Here is a 10581-nt window from a genome sequence, read left to right as displayed (position 1 = left end):
TTCGAGGGATCGTAAGACACTTATTTCCACAGTATTAAAACTACTCAGTATTGGTGCAATTAAAATCATTTCCTAACATATCAAAATAATAATTTTATCAAACTTACGCCAAAATTTAAAAATTATAAGGGATTTTTAGTAAGGTATTAATAAGACTTTTAGAGCATCACCAGTGGTAAAAAAAAGCTCGTTCAATTCTAATTTAAAATATTAATACACTATCTTACTTCCGTCTATTGGAAAATATGCTGTAGAATTCTATTAAAACTGCAGCAATTATCAACGAATAAATACCTTTTCTTTATTAACTTTGCTTTTTCATACATTTCTTTTTCTTTTTTTTTAAGTAATACGTATTACTAATATTAACTAAACTTGCGGTGTCAATAATAATGTGGCGATTTTTTACAATTCCCCAAAATGAATAAGCATCCTCTCTCCATAAACTTTGCTGCGTTTTAATACATGGCTTATTCTTTTATTTAAATTAATACACATTAACAACATTAATTAAACATCAATTTCGTCAATAATAGTATGACAATTTTTTATGATTCCTCTAAGCGAATAAGTATATTTACTCCATTAATTTTGCTTTTTAGTACCTAGCTATTATTTTTTATTTCAATATATACTTATTACCTAAATTAATCAAGCATCGTTGGCGTCAATATGGCTATTTCTTACGTTTCTTTTAAATGATTTAGTGGCACTTTTCTTATACTTTTGCTTTTCAATGCATGAATAATTTTTTACTTCCTTTCAATTTCCATTGAGTTAAATAGTAATTTGGTGACGTAATCCACACTTACGTACGTTATCGTTGTTCATTAAATTTTAAGGCAACATAGCAATAATAATTAATAAATAAAAGCAATACGGAAATATTAAAATACGTACAATAAACTTTTTTTTCATCAAATAGATCTAGAAACTAGGAAGTGTGTTTAAAATATTGGGGGGGAAATGGAATCGCTTTTAGGTTATAATAATGAATAACTCTGAACCGATTCAGAAATTCCAACTCGTTTTTTGCTTCAAATGCTTCGATTGTTTTTTGATTTTGTTTTTTTTTCATAGATTTTTACGGAGCTTCTGAAGCAAGTGACTTTACATAACACACTTAACATATTTAACATTAAAGTAACACACTTAACATTGAAGTGATATATAGTCCTTCTTATGAGAAAAAACTATATTTTGGAGGAAATAATTTATCCTTTACCTCATCGTGCTTTTCTTTATTATTCTTAAATAACAAATAAAAACAATGATAATAACCATAATAAAATAAATATCTAGTTTATAAATATATAGATATATATAACCGCTTCACGCCAGGATAGCCTGGTTGGTAGGGCATTGGGATGATGTCCAAATGGTCGTGAGTTTGAGCCCAGTCAGTTGCAAACTCCCGGTGTAGTAAATGATGACTGGTACACATTAAATCTTTCAGAATCATGAAGTTCTCCAAATTCCCAGAACAAACCTTTGGGGGTACTGAGTAAGAGATTGATCGTTCTCTGGTTCAGGCCAAAATTACCATTTGTGGATGAAGGAATGGGGTCGCCTTTTAAGACGGGCTGTGACGTGTGTATGGCTGAAGCCTTATTCATGGCCATAGACGGCGCCACTGAAAAACAAACGATGAACCCTCTGGCTTCAATTCGCTTGGATACACCAAGCAGACTTGCTAGTATTTGGCAAGTGACATTAGAAAAAACAACAACATATATCCGCTCCATGTACTATAAAAACGGTTAGAAAAAGATTTAGTTATAGAACGGTTAGTTAAAGATTTTTTTAAAAAAACTTTATTATAAATTTTTTTTTAGAAAACTTTCTTTTTTTCTAAAACATTTATTTTCATTTCCTACATTAAAGCTACTAGTTCCTTTCACATTAGTTACTTTAAAAATAAAAAAAAAGATAAAAATTTTTGTCAAATTTTTCGAAATATGAACTTACCACCACCTGAAAAACGTCCGCAAAGAGCTGTACTCGGAAATGAGAAGAGAAAAAACAAGTTGCTAATTTAGTTCGTTAATAACTTATTTTTGGTAGGAAATATAGCTTTATATAAACTAGAAACAACCTTGCATATATGTTAGATAGATTTGATATACGTTATAGTAGTCACGGTAGTTTTTTACTCCTCCTGATACAAATAAAATAGTACTGTCAACTTTTTTTAAAAAAAAAAGAAATTCTAGATAAGTTTTTCGGCTAAATATTTTCTAGTAAAGGACTGAAAACTGTCATATACAATTATTATTTATGAAACATTTATTTTCAACAACTGGATAAAAGCTACTAGTTTTTTGCTACTAGTTTCTTTTAAAAAAAACTTCAAATTCTTTTATATCATTTTGAAAAATAAGGATTTCGGGGCACAAGAGAAACTACTGCAAAGAACTGTATTTGGAAATCTTAAAAAAAAAATATAATAAGTAAAGAAAGAAAATCTTGCACTCAATTTATTTCCTCTCTAGCTTGTTTTAGGGAGAAATTGAATATTTATTCAAACGAGAAATAGTCCTGTATACATACTGTATCGATATAACATATGCCATGGTGATCACGGATGTCTTACTCCTTCTGAAAACAAAATGTAAATAAAATAGTTTCACTGTCATTTTTTTTTCTAATTTTCAGATAAGGAGCCAGATTATAGATTTTTTTTAAATTTAACTCCGTTAATATATGACTCACATCGTCAATTTATCTGACACGTTTTACTATCCTTTCAAATAATATTTCTTTTTTTTTTAAATTTCAATGAAAAATTATCTGTCTTTTTACAAACTCCAGTCTTTATAAAGATAGGCTTATACGTATTTATACATGTGCCAGGTTTATCAATTTAATCTAGAAAATCAGCTCTATCTATTAAGGTATCATTATCAGCATTTTAACTAGTGATAATTGGCTATTGAACTTAAATGGAAAAAAAATAACAACAAACTCTTCTTTGTCATATAAAGAATTTTTAGAACTTAATAGAAGTCCAAAAACAAAATTTTCGACTATAACATGCAACAAGTATTGGTTTCTATGACAACAATTGTGCAACAAACATAAAATAAAACTGAATAAGGGAAAAAAAGACAAAGCTGCTGACAAAAGATATGGGCTGCGTGGTTATGGTTTCTATGTTTTTCCCCTATTTGTTATGTTTCATTCATATTTCATGCATTTTCTATCCATTATTATCAAATTCTATTTCGTTGCTTAGTCAATGTTTTATTGATCATAAAAAGCATTATGTTAACAAAAGAGAATATGTGTATTAATATAAATATCGATAAAGCCTTCGCGTGACAGTAAATTTATTTTTTATTTTGTGAATTTTAATTTTTAAAACATCGTAATTTTAAAATTAATATTTAACAGTAGTTTAACATTTATCGCGATTTTGGTAAACAGGGAGGGGGGCCATCATTGATATCATTGGTTTTATATGGGGGCTATCATTGGTAGCTCCTTCCAGCTCAATTTTTTTTGCAGTTTATGTCGGCAGGTGCTTTCTAGTGACTGTTTAATATACAATGTAAGAATTTTGAAAATAACATCTTGTTCGTTGATTAATTTTAATTTAAAAATATTTCCCGTTTAAGTGCAAATTTTGAATTTTTCTTCCAATTTTTCACTATACATGAATTAAAGACATCATAAAGACTTTAATTGGGTTTTAATTTTCTCATGACCGACAGAACAGGGCTCGAATCTCAGTCTTGACACTACAATATTTCCTCCTTTCAATTCCACACATGAAGTATTTCCAATGTCCTGCGCTCCCCAATTTGTGACCCAGGCCTATTTGAATACTATACTCTCATTCATGCATAGATAGCAGCACCATATAAATTCTAAACTGATTCCAATGTCCAGTTACATTCTTTTTTCTTATGGTTTTAAAACTGTGCACGTTAAAAATGGATAAAAAAAAACGTATAGCCTTGTATTCATGATTTCCTAAGCATGCTAGTATTAAACGGTTTCAAAACAGTAAAGGTTAATTACGGTTAATCGGTTGAACAGACGGCTGCCTGTTATTTTATCACAATTCTAGAATGCAAATTCTAACATTGTACAAATTTGTCAGAAGTTAAGAAAATTAAATTATATATTAATCTAATTTATCCTTGCTAAATCAAGTTGCACTCATTAAATATTTGGAAATATTAGAAATCCCTTAAAAAAATGGTGCAACCGCAGAATATACATAGGGGAAGAATACTAGCTTCCATAGACAAAATGTAAACCAGTCCTCCAAGGTTTGGAGCGGTTCCTGCGTATAAGGAAAAAACAATATTTAGGGGCATAGAAAAAGTGGTTCTTGATACGGATTTGCACCTCCTTCTCCTCCCAATCACTGCTGGAGTTGAGGAAGAGACAAAATTTCTCGCTTTTTATTCATTGATGGCTTGTTCCGTATTTTTTATACCATAGATTAACAGATACTGTACCATTAATTAAGATACTTCTTTGCGAATACATTTCTGTTATTAAATCTGCTAACACGTTTTGACTTAGTAGGAAATAATAAAATGGCAGGAGGACAACGTACCAAACCATACATGCAGAGTTCTCAGACAACCGATTTACAATTAATGTATCACCTGGCTGTCACTGTGCTTCTTATGCGCATGTGCTAAATCTTAGTACATGTAATACTCTGCTAAATCTGAAAACGTTGTTCACTCTTTAACTTGCTTTTCTGGTAACGCATACCACCCCGAGCAGTCTCCCGCGTTGGTTACGTATTCGAAAAGATGGATTTCTTCTCTTTCTATGTATATTCTTTGGTGCAATTATGCTCTAGCTCCCAAGTCATTCTGGCTCATAATAATTTTAAATGTATTAATATCTTGTATTTAGGTCATGCAATAAGATTGAAAAATAAAAAAGCTACCTGCTTATTCAAAGAAACTTCTGGCCCACTGAAGGTGGCCTTTCATTGGGCAGTTAGCCCCCAATTTTTATTTTTTTAATACTTACTTAACATTTTATAATCGTTATGTCAATGCTCAGGTATGCACAGTAATGAAAGTACTAATTATATAAACTTATACATAACTGTACAAGTTCCATATTGATGCAGAAATCAAGTGTCAAAAATAGGTTTCCCAACATTAGCAACATTCTCCCACGTATAAAAATCCTTGAGCAAGTCTTAATTATATCCTAAAATAGCGTATAGAAACGTCTTCTTACAGAGAAGGCTGCCAATCAAGTAATACACCGTTCTGAGGTAGGATTCAAATATTAATGCATATTTTTGTTCGCTAATTCGGGAAATTTACATAAAATTTCCCTTGCTAAAAATAACATCTTAACTAATATTTAGACAAAATCGGTTTAGTGCGTGGAAAGTCAATCAAAAGGCGCGCAGAAATTATTTCGGAGTCAACAGTAAAAACTTACTATATTGTTGTGACATTGTGTCACATAATTTGATTTTTTCCAACAAAATTGTGACCTAAAAATTAGGCCGACCCCTGACCCCTCTCTTCTGACGCCTTTCTGTCTGTCGTCCTTCACGGCTTTGACCTTCGGCAGCCTTTGATGTAGGCACATGGGAGATGGTCCGATATGGTCGCAGTTAGTTCATAATTGTGGTTTTATTTAAGCTGTTCATCAGTTCACTTCGGTTCTCTCTTAGCCACGATTCTTGATGCGTTTTAGGAAGTTTAACTTCAATTTTCAACCTAATGATATAAATACCGCCCATTTTTTGGAGCAAGTAGCTTTCTATAACTTAACGTCTTCCTGAACACTACGATCCCTTAACAGGGATTTTTCTTTCTTCCACCCCCCCCCGTGGGGGTTTTGCTGTCCAACTGGGATGGCGTCACCTTCACCATGATTTTTTAAAAAGCTGAATATGTACGGATGGCGTGATTACCGATATGTTCGGGATTCATCATAACGACTTTATCACATGTTTATCACAGATCTGTTTACGGAAGTGGCAAGCGTTGTGGATGCCGTATCCCGTGTGGTCGTGTTTTTGGTTTTCCTTTCACTGACAAGATGTCCACCAGTTCAGTCTAGCCTTATGTTGTGATTGTGATCTCTCTGTATCCTGAGTAATCGATGATGTGTTTTACAAAATAAGGAAAATGTTTTGAATCGTGCTGTGTCCCTGCTTCCCATAGATGTTGTGATTATGTTTCGAACCGTGCTGTGTCTCTACTTCCCATTGTGATTCCCCTGTTGTGTGTTTTAGAACATTCATCAGCTAAAAAAATAAAAAGATATGTTTGTTTTGTAACGACAAGAACTCATTTTCTCTGACTCCTCAGAATTGGTCATTTTAAATATTCTCAGCTTGAAGTAAATCTCCGCCTGATTCAGTAACAGGTATGTTGGACTTAATCACCATGATGTATTGATTTTTGCTGTTTTAAATGGTTTTTTTTTATTTTAAGGATTATTGTAGCACAAATTTTTTAAGTACTTTTCCACTATAGTAGTTGTCACGCGCCATGATTATTTTGTTACCTTTGTCTTTGTTTTTTTTTTGTTTTGCACAACCTCTTAACGATAATATTAATTAATTAAATCTAAATTTTCCCAACCTTAATTGGTACAATTGTATATTACTTTGATGCCCTATGTCTATTCTAAAAGAGATTTACTAGATTTTTTTTCCTCATTACAAAGCAACTTCTTTTTCGCAAAATAATTTTTTATGTATATAGCTGGCGCTGAACAGCCAACATAGCTACACTATCAATGTTATAAGCGACTATCAAAGTTCAACTTCGTAGCCTTGTAGTTTTGAATCCAACCCAGAAGACAAGCGGACTCCAGGATCAAGAATTGAGACAAACTAGTCTCCATGGAGGACTTTTTGATGGAACTAACTCGCATTTCCGTTACATGGAGAGAAACACCAGAAAAACCTCTCGTGGTTCGCCAGACGGCTAGGTGCTAGGATATTCTAATCCAAGATCGTGAGGCGGGAGCAGAATTTGTACTAACCTGTTATCGCTAGTATTCTAATCTAGGTAACCTAATTTTAGTCAAACGCTCTATTTCCTGAGTCACTGCTGCTCTTGGGCGTTTTTTTTTTTTTTTTTTTTTTCAATTATTGCTTTATAACCGTCATTGAACAACCGAATGAACCAATGTTCAACTCCGTAGCCTTGTAATTTTGATCCAAGTCCAAAAGACAAGGAAACTCTTGGATTAAGTATTGAGAAAAATTGTCTTTGTGGAAGATTGTTTTGATGGAATTAACCGGCATTGGAATTAATCAGCAACCGGAAAATCACGAAAACCTCCCACAGTTAACCTGACGGCAAGGGACTTTAACCCGTGATCCGTCTACCATGTGGATATTTTACTTCTGCTCTGTGATTGGTGTGAGCAGGGTGTGGAATTCGTATCAATCAGCCATCGCTGAGATTCGAACCTCGCTCAGCTCATTCGGAATCGAGAGCTGGATGTTTGTTTGTTCATAATATCACGATAAACTCTAACTATAAGGAATTAACTATAAAGTGTAGTCACTTTTGAATTGAAACTTGATAACTCTAGCTGGTCTAAACAAAGTTAAAAATTTGTATATCGACGTATGTGTATAGCGTATTTGTACATATTGTAGGTGATAATGAATGCTTGTAGCTGCCAAAAAATGATCGAATTCTATGATTTCATGCAGCACAGACCTCTCAGTTCATCAATTCAAAATTTTAGTATTCTAGCTAACCATAAAATGATCAAAATTTTGATTTACCTTTATTTTTATTTATTTATTTTTTCAATTTTTTATTTTTATTTATTTATTTCTTGTAAATAGCCAAAATAAAAATTACTAAAGATATAAATTTAAATATATTTAGTTTAAGAAATGAATAATTCTTAAAAAGAGATGAAGATATTTACGAAATTATTTTTATTTTTTTTTACTGCTTTGAACGTAAATTCTATCTCCGTTTTATACAAATCGCAGTAAGTCGCATACGTCACATTAAATCTTCTACGGGATTGCACTCCACGATTTAAAATTGAAATGAACTAACTCTTGAAATAGCAAGAAATAATTATTACAAACTTTCAAAATTACCAAAGTCGGATGTTAATTTTAAAATTCTTTAATTTTGCCAGATCGGAAGAGTTCTACAAAATACACTGTATGAAAAAGCACAAATTATCGACTGAGTCATATGTAAAGAACGAAACTAATTAAAAAAATGTCTGATATACATCCGGGGAATTTATTAATGCCCGAGAAACCAATGTTACAGTTTAAATTGCTTCACGCGATCATGGAAGTGCTCTACTGTTTCAAGCAGACTGCAGTACTTAGAAATTTTGATTAAAAGATTTGACCCTCACAAACACGAAACCAAATTTCGAAATGCTGAATTAAAAACATATCAAGCAGTTAAATAATTGTACTATGAATCAATAAAATTCTATTATTTGATACAAAATCAGTTCAAATTAAAATTAAAGAGAAAAATTCAATCAAACATGTTGACATCTATACGCAAAAGAGAGAACAAAATCAAATCGAAGTAAGTTTTTTGCATCCTTACATTTTAATATTTATCATGAATAGATACGTATGTTAAATTTTAGATATAAGTGAATTTTTTAACACTATCTCAATACATTTTTGTGCGAAAATGGTGCAATTTAAATAATAGGGAAATTTATGTGCATTTTTTCCCAAATGGCTAGATTTCTACCACTGTCCAGCGGTAGTAAAACGAACTACCAACAAAAACAAATAGTAGAAATGATGTATTACCAGGAAAACACTCGATTTCCGTGTTTCAATGGCAATTCTGCTGGGGTTTTTTATAGATAATAAAAGAGACAGAGTTCCAGAGATAAAAAGCATTTATGATTAAAAAAAATATCTGGGTTTAAGTGTGGAAATACCAAGTTTAAAATCCATCTTTGAAGTTGAATTGCATAATATAAAGCACATTGAATATGATAATGTGTTATCGGTGGCTTAAAGCTCAGAGAAATAAAACAGTTGTAAGTAGCATGCATTTATTCGCAATCCCTTCAAATTAATTTAAAAAATAAAATAGTGATATTGCTCTGATAAGCCATTAATTCAAAGATCTGATAAAGCGAATTTAAAGAATAAAAGAGCTATTATTGTATTCATCTCATATCAAATTGAATTTTACCTATGAAATATACATACAAGATGATGCTAAGGTGAGATAATTTTGATACTGAGTATTAAAAAAGCATTTTTATGTTTTAAAAAATTTATTTTTTATGATACGACAATACAAATTTTGTGTTATAAGACTAATGCTGATATTTAAATTTTGCTATAAAATGAAAATATTCCATCGTTATGGGTTTAAAAAAATGTAAAAAGGACAGCTTTTGTTTTAGAAGTAGAATAGCATTTCTAATTATTTGAATAAACTCATTGCATGTGTATATAACATATTAAAAACTTTTTCATTAAATTAAGTTCAATATTAATTTTTTTTTGAAAAAGTAGGTAATTTTCCATAAAAATATTCGCTTTCAAAATCAATTTCAAATACACTTTTTCGTAAATTGTAACAAACTGTAAATTGGGTAGAGTACATTATTCTTAACAATTATTTAAAGCCTTGTTTAAAAAGGAAAAGTGGAGACATCGTGAAGAAAAATTCTGTGAATCACAGTAATGCGTATTAAAAATGTATCTTGTTAACTTGTATGATCTTGTTAAATGTAGATATGTTAACTTGTTACACTATTACAAAAGTAGCGTAACTTAACTAATAAGCATTAAATGTAATAAAAGTAGGTTTAGTAAAGATTAGAATTTACCGAGTTATAATTATGTATAAAAATAAATTATAAATAAATTGTTATTCTTCAAACTATAACATACATAAAAGTGATTAAAGAAGAAACTGTCAAAATAAAACTCTATTGAATAATACATATCTCACAAAAAACCTTATTTCAATTAAATAGTTAATAAGTTTTTTCATTTGTTTATATTCTTAATGTGTCTATTTTTATCTCTTATTTGATTTATTAATTAACTTTTTAATTAATTTTTTTATTATTTACCTTTATGTATTATTATTTTTAAATTCATTCAATTAATTTTACTTTTACTACTTACTTTTCTTTCAATTCACTTTTTAATTTTAATTTATATATTTACTTAAATCCAACTATCATAAATAAAGGTAACCAACGAAAGGTAACCAAAACAAAGCCAGTTATATACAATAATTACGTAAAAAAATGTTTGTTAACGAATGGTCGCGAATAAGTCATTCACATAAAAAGCAATGTTCCCCTGCAAGTAAAGCAATATATTCCGTTACATGGAGAGAAACACCAGAAAAACCTCTCGTGGTTCGCCAGACGGCTAGGTGCTAGGATATTCTAATCCAAGATCGTGAGGCGGGAGCAGAATTTGTACTAACCTGTTATCGCTAGTATTCTAATCTAGGTAACCTAATTTTAGTCAAACGCTCTATTTCCTGAGTCACTGCTGCTCTTGGGCGTTTTTTTTTTTTTTTTTTTTTTTTTTTTTTTTTTTTTTTTTTTTTTTTTTTTTTTTTTTTTTTTTTTTTTTTTTTTTTT

The 10581-nt window shown here is 30.7% G+C and overlaps 1 protein-coding gene across 2 annotated transcripts in view; it reads left to right on the top strand.

Annotated features, from left to right (window-relative positions):
• Positions 1-7549: 7549 nt before the first annotated feature.
• The window catches only part of LOC107448157 (peptidoglycan-recognition protein 1), an 11614-nt gene continuing 8582 nt past the window's right edge, over positions 7550-10581 (top strand). Inside the window, exon 1 of one of the 2 annotated variants that reach the window (XM_016063267.3) lies at positions 7550-8531. In XM_016063267.3, the coding sequence (XP_015918753.1) occupies positions 8488-8531 (44 nt within the window). In that variant the 5' untranslated portion in view covers positions 7550-8487. Of the gene's footprint in view, positions 8532-8886; positions 9193-10581 lie in introns of those variants that run through there. The other variant, XM_016063268.3, reaches the window with a different exon arrangement.

The sequence above is a fragment of the Parasteatoda tepidariorum genome, chromosome 8 (genome assembly GCF_043381705.1).
Source record: "Parasteatoda tepidariorum isolate YZ-2023 chromosome 8, CAS_Ptep_4.0, whole genome shotgun sequence".
NCBI classification, from domain to species: domain Eukaryota; kingdom Metazoa; phylum Arthropoda; class Arachnida; order Araneae; family Theridiidae; genus Parasteatoda; species Parasteatoda tepidariorum.
Note: the sequence above shows the minus strand (reverse complement) of the source record. Positions and strands in the feature narration are given on the sequence as shown.